Raw genomic sequence first — 23209 nt, 5'->3', positions numbered from 1 at the left:
AGAGAGGTGTGCTCCTCTTATGTAATCACAGAAACAACAGGAAGGAAAGGAAGGATTATAAGAAAGTAAAACAGTAGGCCACAGCCATCCCAGCATATCACCTCAGGGCCCGGTTGGGCCCCCTGACCTCCCGTCGTCATTCTTGCATTCCAGCTAAGTGGGGGGAACAAAGGCAAGGAAAATTTAAACATATTTTCTAGAAATTGTACATATTATTTCCTCATATATTTTGTCTCCCACAAAAGAATGTAGTCTTAATTCCAGGCATTTACTTATCCAGCTTAAAGCTGGGGGTTCTGTTACTAAGGAAGAAGAGGAGAATAGATGTTGGGATTGATGACTAACAGCTTTGCCACAGGAAATATAATTTTGTGGAAAAAAATCAGAAGGTGTATTTACAGGTATAGCAAGGTGTCAGCAATTAGCCTTCTAGATGTTATTGCTGTTGGTTATTTTTCACTCTCTGTGATCCTTAGACTTAAGAAATGCACAAGAAGGACCTCAAGAAATTGCTGCTGAATTATTTTTTTGTTTTATATTACCCTGAAAAATTCACTTTTATTTATTTATTTTTTTTTTAATTTTTTTTTTCAACGTTTTATTTATTTTTGGGACAGAGAGAGACAGAGCATGAACGGGGGAGGGGCAGAGAGAGAGGAAGACACAGAATCGGAAACAGGCTCCAGGCTCTGAGCCATCAGCCCAGAGCCTGACGCGGGGCTCGAACTCCCGGACCGCGAGATCGTGACCTGGCTGAAGTCAGACGCTTAACCGACTGCGCCACCCAGGCGCCCCAAAATTCACTTTTAAAAAGGTACACCTTGGGGTGCCTGGGTGGCTCAGTCGGTTAAGGTCCGACTTCAGCTCAGGTAATGATCTACAGTTCGTGAGTTTGAGCCCCACGTCCAACTCTGCTGACAGCTCAGAGCCTGGAGCCTGCTTCAGATTCTGTGTCTCCCTCTTGGCCCCTCCCCAGCTTGCACGCGCGCGCTCTCTCTCTCTCTCTCTCTCTCTCTCAAAAATAAATAAACATTAAAAAAAATTTTTTTTAAGGCACACCTTTATAACTTTTATAGTCTAATTTCAGGTTTGAGTAGCTAACACAGTCAGATACACTGTGAGTCCTTGTCTATATAAAAGGCTATCTCCAATATGATCTATCTGTAACTAGTTACACTTCTTCTTAGGAAGGAGTTCTACTGAAAATTGCGGTAGACACTTTGTAGACAAAAATTGTTCAGCAGAGTGTTGGAGTACTTTATGCTTCTTGAGTTTTTTAATTTGATTTGAAAAAATTTTTTAACTTTTCTTTTTGAAATAATTTCCCACTTAAAGTTGCCAAACAGTACAGAAAATTCCCTAACATCCTTTATCCAAACTTCCCCAAATATTTATTTAAAGTGTATAAGTTTAGTGATTTTGTTTCAGCTGTTCCAATACATTTAGGATCAACAGAGCTGGGTAATAAAAGATATTTAATATGAATTCATATGTAGCATTAGCATTACTCAAAACTTAGCTGGCAGTAAGTTTTATTATCTTTTAGCCATCTGCCTAGTTTAATACGATACAGTCTTCAAGTGACCATCAAAAAAGGCATACAGCATCCTAGCACTTTTTTCTTGAAGAGAGGGAGAGTTCTGCCTTTTTATTTGGAAGTGTCAAACCTATGGACAAGTTGAAAGAATACCACAGTGAACACCTATATACTCCCCCTTAGTGTCACCAATTGTTAACATTGCTTTACTGAACTCCTTGAAAATAAATTGCAGACATCACGACACTACACCCCTAAAAAGTTCAGTAATGTCATCTCCAAAGGAAAAAAAAAAAAATTCTCCTAAAGTTTTCCTAATCAACCACAATGCCATTATCCTATTAAGATATTTAACCTTAATATAATGCTATCATCTAATAATACACAGTCTGTATCCAGAATTCTTCACTTGTTTATTATAGCAGATTTTTTAAAATTGAGTATCCAGTCAAGGTCATGCATTGCATTAGGCTGCCCTTTAACTTAGAAGTTCCTAGCCTTAGTTTCTCTTAAAGACATAGTTTTTGAAGAATCCAGGCCAGTTGTCTTCCAGAATGTCCCACAATCTGGATGTCATTACTCACTCTTAATGAAGCACTTCTGAGATTCCTGAAGAACCCACTTATAGGGTCATACTGTGATTGGAGCTGATGAAATTATTTGTCAGTAGGAACCAGTGGAACCAACTGTCACCTGAGAGTAAACTCCCTTAAACCCAAGATACAGGAGCCCACCTGCTCCCCTCCAACCTTGCAAATCCCAGTCTCTGCTTCTGTTTTTTTCTAACACTTCCTACTACCTGACATTATTTACCTGTGTATGTATTTATTGGTTGCCTTTCCCCACTAGAATATAAGCTGTTTGTCTTGTTTGCTGCTGTGTTCCCAGTGCCTAGAAGAATGCTCAGTCTATATTGTTGAGTGAATATTTGAAGTAGTTTGGGTCAGTCTGGAAATACTTCGGGAAGAATTTGTTTGAGTTACCATCTCCAGAGAGTTGATTTTTGCCTTTTCTTACAGGTGTAGGCCCTGCTTCTGTGATGGTTGGGAATCTGGTTGCTGGAAAACGCATAGCACAAGCTGCAGGAAGGGATCTTGGGCAAATTGAAGAGAATGACTTAGTGAGGAAGGTAAGTGTTCAGATGTGTTGATTTTTATAAACAGATTAAGGACAGGTGGTAGATGGAAGCTGTATTATCCAACTTTCACAGAATTACTGACCCTGATTCTTGTTTCTGTTTTACAACTTCAGCACCAATTTCTGGCCGAGATTTTACAGTGGCGAGCCCAGGCAACCCCTGACCATGTACTCTTCATGCTGTTAAATGCCAAGGTATTAAAAATTCAATTGCATATCTAATCAGATGAACATTGTGGTAGGATCTTAGGCACTCGTGATCTCTTTCATCAGAAAATTTCTATTGTCAACTCTCAGGAAGGAGTTACTGCTTCCTCCTTGTTTTGACATATGAGGATAAATTGTGCAATCACTTCAAGGTTGAAATGAGACCTCCTGGAGTGTTATTTAATGCTGGCTCTCCTTGTGTTACAGTCAAGTCGCCTTTATTCAGTTCCAATAGGAACAGTTGGGCCAGCAATGCAGCTCCATGGATCTACAGATTATAGGATGCATTATGTCATGCCTTCTTTTACCCAGTTTGACTCTTAATTTTTTGACTTCCCCCAGGAAGAAAATGACTTTAGAGAAACATTTTCTAAAACAAGGTTATGTTTACTATATACTTAAACGATTTATTGCTAACAGATATAAAACAAATTGACAATTATTCAAAAGTACATTTAACTCCTACTTTATAACAGATGGTTCATCAGAATATTATATTTTTTAAGTTACGCATTGTGTGGGAAGATGCTGATATTTGTTTTATGGCTGAATCAGAGGCTGAAATTACTGTGACCATGGCATATAATATTATGTGCCACCATAGGGGGAAGACTGGAGGGCCTATTGAAATCCCCTGGGGACTTATCTAAAGGGTCACCTTCTGCCCAGACCCCCCTAGATTCTGATATATTTTATACAGTTCGTACAGAGATTATGTAGTGATAGGATTTAATGAGGGGGAATATGCTGTGCATCTTAACGAAAAGTCATTAAAAATCGTCAGAACCATTGCTCTCTGGTAGAAAACTTTGGGATTTGCTTGCTCTGCCTCTGTGTGAAGTGGGTTTCCCTCCAATCACATGGATTCATTAGGGTCCTCATTTCAGTAAGAAGATGTCAATCCTGCTTACTTCCCCACTCCACTCCCAAGCTGGGCTACAGTTGAAGCTATAGCCCCATGAAATCTGTACCCCAGGTATTTGTTAGAAAGCATAAGTTTAAATTTGCTTCTTGGTTAGAGAAATGATATATATTTAGTCCATTTATTCCGCATATTCTAATATTTTACCTTGGATTAGCCCAAACCGTCAGAAAGCTTAATAACCGTATCACATTGTTCCCTCATGCCCAGAAAACCGTTTTTATCAAAGGTTTAGTTTGCTGCTGTACCATGGACCGAAAAGAAGAATATTGTAAGATGTAAGAAATGGCCTTAAGAATTTAACCCTGACTTTTGCCAAAGGGATATCCATTTTAGGGTTAAAACCTTAATGTCCAACAATAGGCAACTGACTAAATAAAATATAGCATATAAAATTATGGCATGAAATACTATGCAGCCACAGAAGAATATTTGATTATGCAGAAAATATTCATGATGTATAAGTAGCAAAAATAGTTTATAAAAAACTTCAGTAAAATAATCAAGTACCTACTGAAGATCCTGTTCTGGGTGCTATATATTTCATAGGTCATTTTGAGGTTGAGGACACTGAGGCCCAGAGACATAAAATAAACTTCCCTGAGGTCACAGTGCTGGTAAGTGGTAGGACTAGGAAATGAGCTCTTCATTTGAACCCAGCTGGCTTCTGAGCCCACATTCTTAATTAACCAATGAACCCTATAGCTTCTGGCAGACAGTATAATATGGTAAGTTTTTTTGTTAATGTTGCATGTGAATTTACATATAATACCTAACTCATTTTTTAAAAGCCAGGAAAATATACACCAAAATGTTAGTAGTGGTTACATCTGACCTATATTTTACTTGTCTATATTTTCCAGATGGTCTATCTTGAACATGTGCTATTTTATATTAATGAAGTTTAAAAAAAAATTTTTTTTAGTTTATTTATTTTTGAGAGAGAGAGAGCACAAGCAAGGGAAGGGCAGAGAGAAAGAGGGAGACACAGAATCCAAAGCAGGCTCCAGGCTCCGAGCTGTCAGCACAGAGCCCAACGCGAGGCTCAAACTCACAAGCTGTGAGATCATGACCTGAGCCGAAGTCGAACGCCCAACCACTGAGCCACCCAGGCACCCCTTGTATTACTGAAATTTAAAGGTTATTTTTAAAAGAAATAGCTCAGGAAAACTTGTTTTTCTTGTGAGACTTTTTGAGATATAAAGTTACAATAATTAAGATAGGGTGGTATTAGCACAATAGGCAGAGAATAATTTGGTTTTATGTAGTGAAGTTGAAGATAGGCGTACCCAGTGACCCCGCAATTCCATTTCTAGGTCTGCACCCTGCCAAAACTCATATTTATGCCTGAGGAGACATGTATGAGAATGATATTATCCAGCAGCAGCAGAATGAATGAATAAATTGTTATATGTTTATACAGTGGAATACCACGCAGCAACAAAAATGAGTGAACTACACCATTCCCTAGGGCATAGATGACTCTTAAGATAATCTTGAGAGAGAAACAAAACACAAAAGTGTATACAGCACAATTACATTTATATAAAATCAAATACTTCATGGGTAGTGACACTATAAAGAGGAGGAAATCAGTGATTAAGATGAAAATGTCAAACGTAGTGGTTGTATATGGAAGGAAAGAAGGACTAGACCAAGGAGATCCCTGGGGGTGCTTTTGCACTGCTGGCAGTGGTCTTTTTCATGCCATTCTGGTTCTCACACAGAGGCTTGCTTTGTAATTTCCCACTAAGCTACACATTCATATTTCACGCGCTTTCATATCCGTGTGTTTTATTTTACACACAAAAGGGGTTCCCAAAGCCCAGCTCAGTGAAACTTGAATTGACACTAAGGAATTGATGAAGACCTGCAGGAGGAATTATTCTCAGGATCAGGAATAGTTGGCCATCTTCTGATCTGCTCCTCTTTATTATTAGCTAGTGGACTCTGATTCACTGTTCCTGTCTTGTTTACATCTTTGCTGTTAGAAAACTCAGAGCCAAATTTGTGTCATGCACAACAAATGCACATGGCCACGTGGCCAGCAGTTACTGTCCTGACCCCGCTCCCGCCCTCATTCTGCTTTTATTTCCTTTATTTTCCCTCTACTCTTATTTCCTCCTTTAAATAAAAAATTCCTATGTATTTTTGAAGCTACCTTAAACAAAAAACGACTATAAATACGTATGTTTGAATTAGGTTAATGCTGATATTCCCTAAATACCTTCAAGCATTGAAAAAGAAAAACTAGGGGCGCCTGGGTGGCTCAGTCGGTTAAGCATCCGACTTCAGCTCAGGTCATGATCTCGTGGTCTGTGAGTTCGAGCCCCGCGTCGGGCTCTGGGCTGACGGCCCGGAGCCTGGAGGCTGCTTCCGATTCTGTGTCTCCCTCTCTCTCTGCCCCTCCCCCCGTTCATGCTCTGTCTCTCTCTGTCCCAAAAATAAATAAACGTTAAAAAAAAAAATTATAAAAAAAAAAAAAAAAGAAAGAAAAAGAAAAACTACCACACGTTCTTTCGTTCAATACCAAGGGAATTTTCGCTGGTATGGATAACTTGCTACAGACAACCGACCAAGGCACAAGCCTTTCCGATATAATGTTGAGTTGGCTGTGCTTGTCGCCGTTTTGTTTCCTGAGTTTTGACCCACTTATACTTTCTTCTGTTTAAAGGGAACTACAGTGTGCACAGCCAGTTGCCTTCAGCTTCACAAGCGAGCAGAGAGGATTGCGTCAGTTCTTGGTGATAAGGGGCATCTCAATGCAGGAGACAACGTGGTGTTGCTCTATCCACCTGGTAGGTGTTGGGTTGATAAACTAGACCCGAGGTCCATTACCAGACTACAAAATAGAAGAATTGAGGAAGTCAGGGACACCATCTGTGCCCATGTAGGCTGTGCACTTCCCAGCTCCGGGAGTCCCAGGCACCTAGGCCAGCGTAGGAACCAAGCCTCGCCCCCTGGAGCTGTGCAGTGCCGTGGGTCTGCTGGGCTGTGTCTGCTGCATTTGCTCTTGTATTTCCAGTGTCTAGCCTAGTTCCTGGCGCTATGGTAAATATCAAATGAATTAGTGAAGACTTTCTGACTTTTGGAAACCCTCGAAAGAGGTGCTCTGTTTCTAGGAGTGTTCAGGAATGGAACCATTTCACCCAGTTCCTGAATATTGTGTGTGAACTCTTTTGACTTTGCGTTCTTTATATCCCGATTGATGTTCAGTATTCCTCAGTTATTGCTGCTTTCATATTCCACGCTCTAATTTAGTGTAATAATGTTCTTACTGTGAGAGGTACTCGAAATTATTTGGTAACAGTCTGGTGTAAATATTCAGAACGTTGGGTGAAATATTTGAGTTGTTTTTTTTTCTTCTTCTGTCACCTACCCCTCTCATACATCTGGCCTTGTCTGGTCTTCTGTCCCCCTCAGTTCATTTTGTTCTGTGATTCTTACTCTGCTATTTTATTTACACTGACGCGAAGCTTTCTTAAAAGGTCATCTAGTGAAAGAATCCCTCCTCTGGTGTTCCTGTGAGATTGTCTTCCATCTACCAGTGAATGACATGGTGGTGGACCAGAGCACTTCCAGAGGAGGCCACTCTGCATGTGCTGGTAGTTCAGTCTTCAAATCGAGTCACATTTTGCCTCCCTCAGAGTTGCACTCCCTGTAACTACTCACTCAAAGTAACTACTCACTTAGTAGTTACTTCTCCTAAGTAATATCAAATAGAATGACCTCAAAATATCTTCCTCAGGTGTCTTTCAAGAGTTTTCTTTACTTCTGACTACCTTTCTTCTTAATTATTCTTAGCTTCTCCGTATGTTTGAAATTGTTTTATATGCTTCCTTCTCTACATTCAGTTCCTCCTTGATTTAAAAGATTTCTTCTGCTGTTATCACGTGAAATCACGATCCAAAGAAGCTATCTGGCACATGATTTAATAAACTGGTTTTGGAAGATCTGCCTTAAATTTAGTTTCTCAGCGATGGTGGGCAGCTAAGTGTCTCTGTCTTGCAGGCATCGAGCTAATAGCTGCGTTCTATGGTTGCCTGTACGCGGGGTGCATACCTGTGACTGTCCGGCCTCCTCACGCTCAGAACCTTACTGCCACGTTGCCCACTGTCCGCATGATTGTTGATGTAAGTACCAAGTGTATTGTGCCTTGTCCTCATCTCATAAAATCAAGAGTCAGTTAAGGATCGTTGCTAATTTTCTAGTGTTGTTAAGTGGGAAGTCAAATCTGTCTCCCGAAAATCCCTTCCTTTTCATTTATCTGACCAAAACGACTAGCATTATTTCAGTGAAAGAATGTGGAAAGTGATCATTGGTGCGGTACAGAATTGTGTTGTTATGAACGTTAAGGAGGAAGCTATTGTTACTAATTCTCCATAAAACTTGGTTTTTTTCCTCCCTTCTTAAAAAATGTTCCCATTTTTTTCTGCACAAGGTGATTTTATATGCCATAAATTTATATGGATCATTTTTATTTTGGTTAGTTTTATAAATTCACTTGGTATAGTATTAAAAGGTACCCAGATCTTGCCCTGGAGATGACAAGTTTCTAGAGGCTATGAGAATTGAAGGAAGTAACATAAATCTGTATTGCATCATATCACAATTTGCATTTCAGCAAAGAGACAGAATTCTAATTTGTGTAACATTTGTTTCTCTAAGAACTGCTGCTCTGTCAGCAACTGAAACCTGCAGTATAAAGGCCATGTTCACCATAGATGATTTTATTACAAAATTCACTTCAGCAAAATGCCCTCTTTGCATTCTGCAAAGTAGGCCAGAGCAGCAGGGAGGGCAGTTTCCTTCTGTTGACAGTTTAGGGGGAAGTTGGTCGCTTTGCATTTCCGTGTGTAGGTGTGAAGGAGAGCTACGTTTTTGTGACATCTCCGTGTCCCTCAAATTCAGGATATGTTCTAGGTCGGGTAAATTTTACCATTCACCAGACTGCAGCAAACACGAACTCCTACAGAGATGATCCTCTGACTCCTCTCGTTCCCTGAGCCATACAAAATCCACATTTTTACTTTATCATAGTGTTCATGAAATCAATACATGTTTGGACCCATGCTGAGATTATAACAATGAAATATTTGAGAATCACTGTTGTACACAATAACTTTTGTTGTGAACAAGTCCATCCTTCTGAGACAATTCAGCGTTACACATTTCTAGGAAGACAAATGTAAGGCAAACACCCACCCATTGTACTATTGTGTGTTCTTTGAAAAACAAATACTGTCCTGTCCAGTATGGTGTGCTTTTTAGTCCAGTGTGAGTTGCTTTTAGCAGCAGCCAGAATCTATGGTGCCACATGGGGGCTAAGCCTCCTGGGTGCTTATTTCTGTCATTTGTTTTCTAGGTCAGCAAAGCAGCCTGCATTCTCACCACGCAGACCTTAATGAGGTTATTGAGGTCCCGAGAGGCAGCAGCAGCTGTGGACGTGAAAACGTGGCCAACCATCATTGACACAGGTGAAAGGGAGATTTCCTCAGAACTGTCAAAGAAGCAAGAACACTCCCTGAAATTTCCCAGATTCTCGTGCCAAAGATGTTTACACAACTCTTAGGTTGCAACACGTTCCACCTGCTAAGACAGAGGCAAAACTTCATGTCCGGTTCACTTGCATTCCCAAAGGACTGGATGCTACAACAACCAGACTCAAAGATGCAGATCACAATATGCTAAGAGCTCTTGAGACAGAAAGTGTCTCGCTCTTACTCTTGACATCCTTAAACGGTGGTTAGGTTTTTATGCAGACTATAACTCTGTACACATGTAAGGCCATTTAAAGTCTTGAGACGATCTGATCCTTGCCTTCCAGGTGTGACACAGTTAAAACAGCATTGGACTAGGAGTCAGAAGGCCTGGTTCTAGTTCAAGCCTCAGTACTTGTTTTCTGTATAACCTTGTCTGAGATTACCCTTTCCTAAAATGCCACCTACCCTTACCTGACTCACATATATGTTGAGAATATCCAGTGCAACATAACATGAAAGTGCTTTAAAAACCTTGAAGCGCATGAATTTTAGATGGCATTCGTGCTAAAAAAGCGGGTGGGGATAAGACATGGCGATATCTGGAGAATGATGGTAGAGGGAAGAGGAGAATGTGCTCTGGAATCGAGTGGGTGATATTTAAATCCTGATACTCTGTTACTCTCTGCGTATCCCCACTAACTTGGGCAAAACTGTCTGTCAAGTGGGAGTCGTGATAACCACTTCATGGAGTTGTAGATATTAAATGACATAACTTACGTAAAGCACCTTGCACATAATCATAATAACATCTTTTATTGAGCCCTGGATGTGTCAGTCATCTAACATACATTCCCTTGTTTTATCCTTACACCAACCCTATTAGATAGGTGTGAGTTTCATTTATTGTACAGATAGGAAAACTGAAGTATAGGGAGGTTAAAGAGCGGAACTAAAACTCAAACCCTGTCTATTTGGCTCCGTTCCCAGCCTCTTACCCAGAAGTCTCCTCTCTACCTGTTTTTGGTACGTACCACATGGTATCCATCTCAGGAACATTTATGTGGGTTTAAATGCAGGAATGGCATGTATTTGTGGTTATTGTGTGCCAGATGCTGACCTAGAGTTTTTTGCATTTGTTACTTAAGGACATAAGCACAGTTGTATACAATATATAACACAAATGGCCTGTGCTGATGTTCATGATGCAGAAAGATCTCCTATGGTTATTGGACTCAGTCACATTTTAGGAAGACTTGAGCTGTGGGCTGTTACAGACAACAGGAAGGTTTCTTTAGGAACATGAGTGACCTTACCCTATACAAAAGTGGGCTGAAGGTGATAGATAAAGTCTTTGGTTTGACTAGAGATGGGTGTCCAACGATACAGAGATTTAAAAGTCAGAGTCAATTGTTTCTTGATCCAGAAAGCCACAGGAACCATTAAAGAGGTATGGTTGGGGCCAGAGACATCCTTGACATCCTTGGTTTTGACACGCTGTACAAAGCAAATTTGCGAGGAAGGGAGAGGTATATAAATAAATGAGCAAAGGAAGATAATTCCCTAATTCTAGGTTACCCTTAAAAATCTACCATGTTATGGGGCGCCTGGGTGGCGCAGTCGGTTAAGCGTCCGACTTCAGCCAGGTCACGATCTCGCGGTCCGTGAGTTCGAGCCCCGCGTCGGGCTCTGGGCTGATGGCTCAGAGCCTGGAGCCTGTTTCCGATTCTGTGTCTCCCTCTCTCTCTGCCCCTCCCCCGTTCATGCTATGTCTCTCTCTGTCCCAAAAATAAATAAACGTTGAAAAAAAATTTTTTTTTTTAAATAAATAAATAAATAAATAAAAAATTTAAAAAAAAAAATCTACCATGTTAACTTGGGGGAAAAAAAAACACGACTTTTAAAGCAGTCCATGATTAATGTAGCATGTACTAATCTGTAAATAATGAACTTTAAATTGGAAACAGCATGATTAACAACTAAGGCTTTGAAAGCTTTTTGAGTTGTTTTAGAAGTACTTTATGTGAATTTACTTCCTAACAGTTGCTATGAGGGTAGGTATCATTCCCATTTTAGAGATAAGGAAACAGACACAAAGAGGTTAAATAACTCCAAGGTCACGTTGGTGGTAAATGGCAGAGCTGGGATTTGAACACCAGTGACCTGCTTTCTTGGTTCGTGTATTCTACCGCCATGTTACATTACTCCTCACTTGCCTTCTAGTAAATACATTTACCTGATGTAGATTTGCTTGTTTATATTACCTACTGGTGTCCTCAACCTCAACCCACCTCTAGGAGTGACATACATGAACTGTTCAGTTAAATACGAGAAGCCAAAGCCTTAGCAGATCCCAGAAGCTGTATTTGTCCGTAGCAGAGCTGTAGAAAGCCAGTTGAAGAGCAATGATACTCACTTTCCAGTGGGTCTGATTGACATCAGTTTTTTTTCTTTTCATTGCAGATGACTTACCCAGGAAAAGGTTACCTCAGTTGTATAAACCACCCACTCCTGAGATGTTGGCATATCTTGATTTTAGTGTGTCCACAACCGGCATGCTTACAGGAGTGAAGGTAAAGTAGTCTGAATATGTACTCACTCACTCTCTGGATGCTGGTAAAATGCCAGGGCTGCAAAAATAGAGATGACCACTGCCACAAGGACTTCAGATGTGGAGGCCAACTGGTTGTACCAGAGACCAGTAGGCGGAGGATCAAAGGTCCCTGCTATATTTAAATAAAAGCATTGGCTCTTCCGGAATAAGTTTTCCCGAGGAATTTATGTTACGAAGTGTTCTAAACCTGGCCTAGAAGCTAATAGATAATAAGAGTCACAGTTAAAGCCAGTATGAAGCCATAGGTTCGTATTTCATAGAACTCGGTATTGACTAAGGAACAAGAATATGTTAGACTTAGATAGGCTTTTTGAAACAATGAAAAATGTACATACATCATTTGGAGGGGTTTGGGGGAAATTAAAATTTTTCAAAACCGTCATTAGAGACTTTTTCTGCCTGTGGGATGCCAGTTCCATCCTGTTCCGTGTTCCCTACTTTCCAGATGTCCCACTCTGCAGTCAATGCTCTTTGTAGAGCCGTCAAGCTCCAGTGTGAGTTGTATTCTTCTCGGCAGATCGCCATCTGCCTTGACCCTTACTGTGGACTTGGCTTTGCACTCTGGTGTCTCTGCAGGTAGGAATGGAAGAGCAAAGAAGGACTGAGTGGGGATGTCTTTGGGGCTATAACCATCTCATCCTTCCTTCTGCTCCCTTAATTTGGTAATGTTTCAATAAAATGCTGATGTTTCCAGAATGTGTACACCTAAATAGGATCTCCAAAGTTCATTTAGTTTTGTTTATCCTCCCTTTCTTTCTTGTCTGTTAGTTTGATGCCTCATACTTTTGTATGTCAGTGATCTTATTACTTGCTCTCTGCTCCATCCTGTAATCCTCATTTTAGAAGCAGAGCCAAGTAGAAGGGTGATACTTGGGTGAAATATGTCATGCTTTGACAGCCAGAATGCACCCCCTAGGTTTGGCAGGAAGGAATATAATGAGATTGGATGACAGCGTGTGGCTGTAAAGTGGCATGCCTGTCCTGGCCAGATTGTGTCTTATGGAATAGCAGATCCCCACTCCTCCCAGGGAACCGTACCTCAGCCCTGCATTTTCATCTCCCCGGTGGACATCTCCATGAATGCTTCACAGACACCTGCAGCTTGGCATTCTTGTGTGTCCTCATCTTTGTTAGGATGGGACCATTCACCTTAGGGGCACCTAGATAATGCCCACTAGGAACGTGGGCATTGTCTTCAACTGTATGTCTCACATCCAATTAAGTGTCCTGTCCTTTGTGTCTCAGTTGTTCTTAAACCTATTTGTACATAAGAATCACATAGGGGTCTTTAAAAAGGCAAGTTAATGGGCCTTCTCCAGACTTACTAACTTAGATCTCCAGAGGTAGCAACCACAATTTCCTGTATTTTATAAATACAGGATTCTTGGGCTCCTCGGGATTCGGATCTATACACAGGTTTAAGAAGTTGAGGATTCATGGCAGTAGATTATACATATAATATGTGACTCTGTCATTCCTTTCTTTTTATCCTGGCTGCACTGTCGGGATTCAAGCCCTCATCATCTCTCACTTGTTGTAACTGTCTCTGTCATCAGTGTCTGTGTCTCCAGTCTCTCTCCATGGTGCTAATTTTGCCCCAGCTTAAAGCTGCAGCGACTGCCTGCTGGGTAAAGTCTCAACTCCTTCATACAATAATTATACTTTTTTACAGTTTGGCCCCAACCCTTCTGGCCAGACTTCGCACCACTCCCTCATGCATCCTATGCTATAGGATTTCATACCAGGATGCTATTTCTGATGACTTTAAACACACCATATACATACATCTGTGCTTCTTTTCCTTTGCATATGCTGTTCCTCTGCCTGGAATGCTCTCACCATCACCCCCGTTTCCTCCAGCCACTGTCAGATTCTTGGTCATTCTTTAGGCCCCAGCTCAAGTGATGCCTACTCAGCGAAACATCCCCTGCCCCAGCTTTCCTGATTTGAATGACTTGCTCTTTGTTTTATGATCTTCACATCTCAGTTACTGTCCATGCCACAGTCTGCTTTATTTTAGTTATTGTGTCTTGTGAGGTGGACAGGAACAAGGTTGACTCTTCAACCTTTATGTCTAATATGACCCTACACTGCCCTTCCTGCTCAGTAAATATTTGTTGAGTGGATGGTGTTGTAAAACATCGAGATATCTAGGATGAATTGATAATGTCAGCTGCTGCCTTTTTTCATTGCAGTGTCTATTCAGGTCACCAGTCCATCTTAATTCCTCCTATGGAGTTAGAAAACAACCTTTTCCTCTGGCTCTCCACTGTCAACCAATACAAAATAAGAGACACTTTCTGCTCCTATTCAGTAATGGAGCTCTGCACCAAAGGGCTTGGAAACCAAGTGGAGGTGCTAAAGGTAAGAAGCAACTCCAAGTAGCCAGTCCAGGGAGGTTTTATAGAAATGGGCCAGTCATGATGATACCTAAGTAGGGGTTAACAGGCATATCTGCCTGTTCTTTGCTAGCCAGTCAATATTTTGTAAACCTCGGGAAGTTTATTTCTTCCCTTTTCTAATGTAATGCACTCTTTCAAAGTTGAATCTTACTCTTCCTTTATGGAGAAGAAGGTGAAACGAGTCGGGAAGCTGAATGAAAATGACTTCATGTAAAGGTGAAAGACAACTGGGACCTCCAATAGGACTTTTTCCAAAAGAATTTGCAACCTCAGAATATTAGAGATTGGAGACTGCCCCAAAGATAAGGGTCAACTCGTTTATGTTTGTATCCAGGGATGATACATCTGACCGGCATAGGAGAGAGTTCAAAAACACTGACTTTTATTTAATAAAGAATTATGACCCTAAGAAGGAAAAAAAAAGAGATAAGATTTGGGGCGCCTGGGTGGCTCAGGCGGTTAAGCATCCGACTTCGGCTCAAGTCATGATTTCATGGTTCATGAGTTCGAGCCCTGCATCGGGCTCTATGCTGACAGCCTGGAGCCTGCTTCGGATTCTGTGTCTCCTCTCTCTCTGTCCCTCCCCCATTCACACTCTGTCTCTCAAAAATAAACATTAAAAAAGAGAGAGAGGTAAGATTTGATCTCCAGTGTGCTAGATTTCTTTTTCTCTCAGTACCACCTCTCCATTTTGAAATAGACATCTAAAGCACAGAAATGGGGAGGTATAAAAATGAATTGCTGAAGAACCTAAGATTCTTAGATAAAAGCAGAAAGAATTAGAGAATGAACAGATTTACCAGTGGGTAGTGATTTTAGTGGAATGCCTTGGCGTTTCTAAAAATTTTTGTCTTTTCTCTGGGTGTCTTGAGGTGAGAAGACACAGTTCCTTGAGTTTTCCTGACCAAAGAGATAGAGCAATGGCCCTACCTATTCAGTTCTTTTCCTGATCCTACTAACTTGAGCTCCTGTGCCATTGGCGTCTTACAGACCAGAGGAATCAACCTCTCCTGCATCCGAACGTGTGTGGTTGTGGCCGAGGAGCGGCCCCGCATTGCCCTCCAGCAGTCCTTCTCCAAGCTCTTCAAAGACATTGGTCTGTCCCCTCGGGCTGTCAGCACCACTTTTGGATCAAGAGTCAATGTAGCGATATGTTTACAGGTGACTTTCATGAAATCTTCCTTGGTAACAAATGGAGGAGAAGTGTGTGGTGCCCCACAGCAGAGGCTTCAAAGCCAGACAGCCTGGCATGAGCCCAGTTACACTTACTTGCTCTGGGACTGCAAGTTTATCATTTGGATTTCACTCTGCCTCATTTGCTCACCTGTAGGATGAAGATAATAGTATTGTTCTTCACGGGGATCATTCTGTAGAATCAGTGAGTTACTAGGTGCACGCGCTTGGAGCCATGCCCAGCAATTGAGCACCAATATAAATGTTTACTCTAGTAGTTTAATGGTACATGATGATGAATCAAGAAGATTTTTGAGTCTTATTTGAGTTTTATTAATATCTTACCTTCTGTTTTTCTGTCTCCTCCTTTTTTTTTTTTTTTTTTTAAACAAAGGAAGCACAAATAAACCTGTATTCTTTTCTCCAGCCAGATGGCAACTTTGCCATGTTACTCTTGGTGGGTAAATAACAGAAAAGAACTAAGTCTGATTTTATGTAGCTTGGAGGCTAATGTGGTAAATATAGGCATGGACAAGAGTGAGAGTAAAGGAAGATGGCATACTGGGGTGGGTGCTTTCAGGGCTTCTGTGACTACAGGCAAGTGACTTTCAAGTAGCCTGATCATGATGGAGCCCCATCACTGTCCACTTGGGCCAGTGTTGGTTTTGAGAATCCCATGGATGCTGGCCTGTGTCATCTCTGCCTGGAGTCCAGGGATGAGGATCCTCCTCAGCCTGCTAACCTTTCAGGGCTGTTCTAGCCCTTGTGACCGGGCCCCTGGCCTACTCTCTCAGGGGAGGGAGGGAGAGAAACACGAGGCCATGAGCCTCTTTCAGGTTTTGACTGCAAACCTACCTCATCTGGTTGAAGAGAGGGTGAGCTTTCAAAATAGAGTTTGGATTTTTCATGTAAATGGCTAAATTATCTGTTTCTTGATTTGAGGATGTGAAATATGGAAATCAATTCATTTAAATTTTAAGTGAACAATACATTGGTTTATTTTTCTTTAGGGAACCTCAGGGCCTGATCCAACTACTGTATATGTAGATCTGAAATCATTGAGACATGACAGGTACAGTATATTTATTATGTTCACTCCCTATTTGAGCGTTTTTTTTTTTTTTTAAGTTCATTTACTTATCTATTTTGAGAGAGACAGAGACAGCTCAAGTGGGAGAGGGGAGCAAGAGGGGGAGAGAGAGAGAGAGAGAGAGAGAGAGAGAGAGAGAGAGAGAGAGAATCCCAAGCGGGCTCCACACTGTCAGCGCAGAACCCGATGCAGGGCTCAAACTCACTGTGAGATCATGACCTGAGCTGAAACCAAGAGTCAGACACCTTACTGACTGAGCCACCCAGGCGCCCCTCTGTTGGAGCTCCTAGGCATAAAAAATTCTGAGCCTCAAGAAAGCCAGCACTTTTCCCTCATTCCTTTTGTTTGTATCTTCCAGGGAGGGTTGGGAAGAGGGAAGGAATTAGTTTTTATTAATACCTGATTAAGATTTATATTTGTAAGGAGAAAGTTTTATCACGGTTGCTGCGCTGTTCGTTAATATTTAAATGTAACACTTCGTTCCTGTCTGTGTAAAAATGTTTTGTAATATTTGATATGAACCAAAATGGATAGACTCTTTCCTCTGGGAGTTTAAAAATAAAAGGTGGAACAGACAAGATAAATGAGGCAGAGTAGAGTTTTTGAAACAACACTTTATCCAAACCCCGGGAATAAAAGCCTTCTTCCTCATCAGCTTATAGGCTTTTAGCTCTATCCCACGGAGTCCTAAAGGGCTCTGGGACATTTTTCCCAGGTCCCACTGACTTTGGCTGTGTTCACTGATGTCCCCGTGACCCTGACCCAGCGTGCACAGGTAGATCATCTCTCTAGCGCAGTGTTCCTCAGCCTGGGGAGGTTTTGCCCTCCAGAGGACATTTGACAATGTAGACGGTTTGGGTTGTCACAACAAGGGAGTTGCTACTGACATCTAGTGGGTAGAGGCCTGGGATGTTGCTAACCATCCTGTAATGCACAAGATAGATAGCCCCTCACAAAAAATTATAGTCGAACATTCTCTGACCCAAAATGTTAATACCGAGTTTGAGAAACTGTTCTAGCATAAGGAGAGACAAAATAGAGGTCTCAGGAGGGCAGTATATAGAATATATAGCTGTAGTAGACGTGGGGCAGCCATTTTTTTAAAGATAGATATATATATGCACACACATATCTATAAATTAAATATTGTTCTTCTACAGGGTTCGTCTTGTGGAAAGGGGTGCCCCTCAGAGTTTACTCCTCTCAGAGTCTGGAAAGGTAATTTGTTCTGTTAACCACTGGAAGGTGGTCTCCCGGGGAAGTGGTTCATTTTAAAGAACACTGAAGCTATATAATAGATTAGTACCTGGGGAAAAACTTAATTGAAATCTGGAGATGATTCAATAATTTTAACTCCACTAAGACTTTGAAATTCGTATGGGTACATAGATACGAAGAATTCTAGGTTCGAACTTCTTAATTTCCACAGATTTTTTTGTTTCTTAATTTACATCCAAGTTAGTTAGCATACAGTGCAACAATGATTTCAGGAGTAGATTCCTTAATGCCCCTTACCCATTTAGCCCATCCCCCCTCCCACAACCCCTCCAGCAACCCTCTGTTTGTTCTCCATATTTAAGAGTCTCCTATGTTTTGTCCCCCTCCCTGTTTTTATATTATTTTTGCTTCCCTTCCCTTGTGTTCATCCACGGATTTTTTTTAATCCAACTGACGTGTTATTCTTACTTGACAAATTAGTAAAATTCACTGTTCATTATATTCAAGGTGGAGAGATGAACAAGAGGCAACTCTATTTTTGTCAATGTTACGAGGAGAAAAATAGGGGGGAGTAGTGAGGTGTGGTTGAAGATCAGGGAAGACATACGTGTATTTAAAATTGAGAGAGAAATCAAAATGACAAAGAGATTACAGACATATAGAGTGAGTGTCTATGGGGATAAGATTTCTTAGATTAGAATGATGCTTTAAAATGTTCAAGGAGGGACACAGTTATTGTCTTAGTCCTTTTGGGCCACTGTCACAGAATACCATAGACTGGGTGGCATATAAATAACAGAAACTTCTCACAGTTCTGGGGACTGGGAAGTCCAGGATCAAGGCACCATCAGATTCTGGTGAGGGACTTTTGGTTGATAGGTGGCCGTCTTGTTGCTGTATTATCACACATGATGGAAGACTGCAGCTCCTAATACCATCACATTGAGGATCTGGGTAGATTACATGCAACCCAACATAGGAATTTTGAAGGGACACAGCATTAAGTCTGGAGCAGTTCTGAACAATTTACTAAGGGTGATCAGACACCAGCCTAAGCTATCAAGTTTCTCACCCTTTTGAAGACATAGCGATGATGCCTCAGAATTCCTTCTAGTAATTCTGAAAGGCAGAGGGGGAAATTATAAAGAAAGAAAGGAATCCTGCACAACCTATCAAGCAGCGGATCAAGCCCACGAGGTGCTCGCTCCAGTTTCTCTCTTCCATTTAACCTCTTTGGAGTGGAGTTGGGTTGATCTTACCATCTTGTCAGATCTCCATCTGCCTCAGCTAGTGGTTGGGAGCCTCAGAAGCTTTTGCACAGTGCCTGGCCCAGACCCGCGTAAACGATCTGTTCTCTTCCTTCCTTGAGGTCTTAGGTGTATGAGCCCAGATAATCACTGTAGCACTTCTCAACTAACCTCATACTCTAGAAACCCACGATGAAAAAGGAGGTTTAAGGGACAGAATATGGGTAACCAGAGAAGCTGTGAGCCATTCTCACAGCCAACACCTGTTCTTCCTTTTCTCTCCTGAGGGAGATCCCAAGCATGTGATGTCTCTCATGATCCCAGGGTCAGGATCGATTCTCCTGCTACACTGCCACCGTCCTCTCTTATTCTTCAAGTTCCTCTAACTGGCTTTCACTGTAGATCAGAGCCAAGCCTCTCGGACAGTCCCTCCCTGCTGCCCTTTCTGCTTTAAGGGGTTTTACTGCAGTCACACCAGTGAACAGAATAGATCATGAGAAGGAGCAGTCACATGAGTGCAGACCCTTAGTCTTATGGTTCTGGCCGCAATTTCTCAACCCTTTGAAGAGAAGGTAGACTGGTTGGTTCCCTGGTTTATTTTTGAGGATGAATCTTATTGTATCTCTAGTCTCCACTGAGGACAGTCCAGGGAGCATCACATCAATTAGCCCCTGTCTTTGTGCACTCCCTCACCTCACTAGAAGAGGGGTGGGGGGGTGACTGCATTTTCTAGGGATCACTAGATTTGATTTAGTCTTTGTGTTTTCCCTTTGATTCTCAGATTTTACCTGGAGTGAAAGTGGTTATTGTTAATCCTGAGACCAAAGGGCCTGTAGGAGACTCTCACCTTGGAGAGGTATGTGTCATTTTTATCTTTACTCTGAAAAGTCGGCAGTAAAGCCTTTAGGGTTCGTATTCGAGAAGTCAGTGAAACTGTGGATTTAGCTTTTCCTCCACTGTGAATTTTCGTCTTTTAAAGAGTTTCCATCTTCCTCCGTAAGGCTTGAGACTAAAAAGAGGGAGGTTGAGACCAGGATGCAGAGAAGATTTAGGCACCCAGATTAGAACCACTCCCAGATTTCTCCACTGACATTCCCTTAGCTGAAAAGGAAAATGGCAAATCCTATTTGCCAAATCGAACAAATCCTATCTGTTCTCACCTATTAAGTAGTAGAACTGAAAGGAGCCACAAATACTAAATTTTTTTAATTCGTGGAAATTTTTTTAAGTTTATTTATTTTGAGAGAGAGTGAGGGAGCATGAGCGGAGGAGGGGCAGAGAGAGGGAGGGAGGGAATCCCCAGCAGACTCCATGCTATTTGTGCAGAGCTCCATCTCACAAACCGTGAGATCATAACCTGAGCCAAAACCAAAGTCAGATGCTTCACCAACTGAGCCACCTAGGTGCCCCTAAAATTCATTAAAATTTTATATTCTATTCTAAAATGTATCTTTGTATTAGTATAAAGACTCTTCTTTGTAAAGATTTTGTAAAAGACTGAATTGCTCTTCCCTCAAATATCTGAGGGGCACTGATGTTGCATCCCGTAGTTTACTGGGAGGAGTGTCAGAGGTGCAGGAGCCAGATGGCCTGGGCTTGCCGGTTACCAGCTTCTAACTACTGAGCAAGCTATGTAATCTCTCTGAGCCTCCGTTCTTTCATCCATAAATAATAATTGCACCTATCTCACTTACCTAATGAAATTGTGTGACAGTTAAATACATGAATACCTAGATCTGTTATGCACATGGAACAGTGCCTGTCACATAACGGGTTCTCAGGAAATACTAGTGTTACCATTTTTAGCTCTTGCTATATTTACATTGTAAATTCAAATACCCTATAGTGTTTTCCTGAGGGTGTTATACCTGAGTTTCAGAAGCGCAGAAACGAACCCCACTGCGTTTGTGGAGCTCTGGACGTGGTTGAGAAACGAGCCAGCCAGGGAGGCAGTGTAGCATCGTGGTTAAGAGCACGGCCTGTGCAGCTGTAGCTGCAGCCTGTGTACAGGCTTGGGTGGGCGTCTCGTAGTTTCTGCATCCTCTGCGAGTTCCTTAACTCATTTTTTCATCTGTAAAATAGGAATAATAATAGTGTGTAACTGTATTGTCACGTGTGTCATGATTGATGGGGATGAGGCATATAAAGTACTTACCTCTCTGTTTAGCACAGTGGAAACACTTGGTAAGTGTCAGCTGCCTTTCTTGTTGTGGTGTTATTGTTGTTAACATAAAAGTGAGAATTGAAAAAAAAAAACAACTGTCCCAAGAGAATTGAATTGCTACAGTTCTATGTTCCTGGTGAAATGTGACCTATGCCTTTTTCTTGTTGTAGATTTGGGTGAACAGTCCCCACACAGCCAGTGGCTATTACACCATCTATGATAGTGAGACTCTTCAAGCCGATCATTTCAACACTCGCCTCAGTTTTGGGGATGCTGCGCAGACACTCTGGGCTCGGACAGGATACCTTGGTTTTGTCCGCCGGACCGAGCTCACAGCAGCCACTGGAGGTAGCTTCCTCAGCAACGCTTCGCCCTTCTGCCTGCTTTGTGTTTCAGCCAGTGTCTCCCGCTGGCCTTCCTCAGCCTACCTTTCTGTTGTGGAGTGTGTGTGTTCCATTATTCCCTTCTGCCATTCTTAAACCCATACATGAATTTATAGTCATTTGAAGAGTCCCTGGGATGCAGGCGCCAGGGTACCACGTCAGCATCTCTGAACTACGGGGTAGCATGGCCGACGGCCGTGGAGATATGCCTGATGACGACCGAGTGCCCCTGGCAGACCGTGCACCCTCGGCCCCTATGGAGCCAATCCTACCCCTGCACAAGCTCCTAGGACAGGTGTTTCATCTTATAGCTCTTCTACTCCCACATCCCATTTTGGGAGCAGATGTGGAGGAGCCGTCTTGCTGAAGCGCTCTGTCCCTTCGGCACCTCACGTTAGATACCAGACTGCTTGGCAAGGCTCTGGTGTAGGCAGCCCCCATTACCCTCTCTTTAGTTGACTGTCTTGGCGTCCCTGCTGCCTGCCTTCAGCATCTTCTTCCTGATGCCATTAATGGCCATGTTGAAATGCCCAGTGCTAACTGTGTCGTGCATTTCAAGAACTGATATAACTCACTGGACTTTACAGGCCTGAATTAGAGCCAAGTCCTTTCTCCTAAGCTCCTTGTGCCCGGTCCATAGAGACCAGCAGCCACAGTTTCTTCCGAGTTTCGTGGACAAGAGGAAGTTATCCCTCCCCAGGTCCCTTGGCTTTGAAGCCTACCTCTGTCTGCCATTTGCTTTGTGACCTTGAGCAGTCAAAGTCTTTATGAGCTCTTCTCATATGATGGGAACCCTGCTGGACCTCCTCATCCTTCTCTCCCCAACAGCTTCTAACACTTTGTTTTCCTCAATTTTTCAGAAATGTTACCTTTTCCTGAAAATATTATATTCAGTAGACTTAGCAAAATCATCTCTTGCTTCAAAATGCAATTTCTATATAGACATAAACCATGTAGCCTTACGTATATACAGTGTGTGCATAAAATTTTTTTAAAAAAAGGATTTCTTCCAAGTTCCAGCTGGATTACAAGCCTATTAATAACCAGGACTAGTCTCTCCATATTCTGTGATCCTGCTCCTTCTACCTGGACTCCTTGAAGATGTCTGGGGATCACAACACGTGCTCATTTCTTCACCCTCTCAAATCTTCTCCACCCCCCACCCCACCGCTCTCCCAGCTGTCATTGGCTAATTCCTATTTATCCGTAAAAGCTCAGCCTGGTTTCAGCTTTTCTTTCTCGGAAGCCTCGAGCTGAGCTCCGGCGGGGGTGTCCTCTGCTCACCTCAAACCTTACGCCCGCACCGGGCCCACCACATCACGATGGAGTACTTGTTGTGTGTCTGTTTCCCCACTAGACAGTAAGTGTCTCCAGGGCAGGAATTGTGTTTTGTCATCTTTGCTTCCCAGCACTGGCACAATTCCTGGGACGTAGAGGTGGTAGCAGCAGCAGCAGCAGCAATAATAGTAATAATGGCTAATTTTTTTTTAGCACTTACAATGTGCCAGCCATCATGGGAACTCCCTTACATGGACTATCTCATTTAATACTCGCAGCAGCCATTTAGAGTTCTCCCTGTCTCACAGAGGGGGAAACAGGACCGGAGACTCCAGTAATTTGCTCAAAGTTAACCCA

At 42.1% G+C, this 23209-nt stretch overlaps 1 protein-coding gene across 5 annotated transcripts in view; it reads left to right on the top strand.

Annotated features, from left to right (window-relative positions):
- DIP2B (DIP2 acetate--CoA ligase B (putative)) overlaps positions 1-23209 on the top strand; it is a 226647-nt gene that overhangs the window by 197171 nt on the left and 6267 nt on the right. For all 5 annotated transcript variants that reach the window (XM_086713406.1, XM_025930846.2, XM_086713405.1 and 2 more), the window contains 13 exons: positions 2557-2666; positions 2789-2869; positions 6478-6601; positions 7815-7936; positions 9169-9280; positions 11747-11856; positions 12343-12473; positions 14093-14261; positions 15290-15460; positions 16483-16544; positions 17723-17780; positions 19809-19883; positions 21362-21539. In XM_086713406.1, the coding sequence (XP_086569532.1) occupies positions 2557-2666; positions 2789-2869; positions 6478-6601; positions 7815-7936; positions 9169-9280; positions 11747-11856; positions 12343-12473; positions 14093-14261; positions 15290-15460; positions 16483-16544; positions 17723-17780; positions 19809-19883; positions 21362-21539 (1503 nt within the window). The remainder of the gene's footprint in view (positions 1-2556; positions 2667-2788; positions 2870-6477; positions 6602-7814; positions 7937-9168; positions 9281-11746; positions 11857-12342; positions 12474-14092; positions 14262-15289; positions 15461-16482; positions 16545-17722; positions 17781-19808; positions 19884-21361; positions 21540-23209) is intronic.

This window comes from Puma concolor, chromosome B4 (genome assembly GCF_028749965.1).
Source record: "Puma concolor isolate L17-30 chromosome B4, mPumCon1.1.hap2, whole genome shotgun sequence".
Classification (NCBI taxonomy): Eukaryota; Metazoa; Chordata; class Mammalia; order Carnivora; family Felidae; genus Puma; species Puma concolor.
This window is presented reverse-complemented; position numbering and strand designations above follow the sequence as displayed.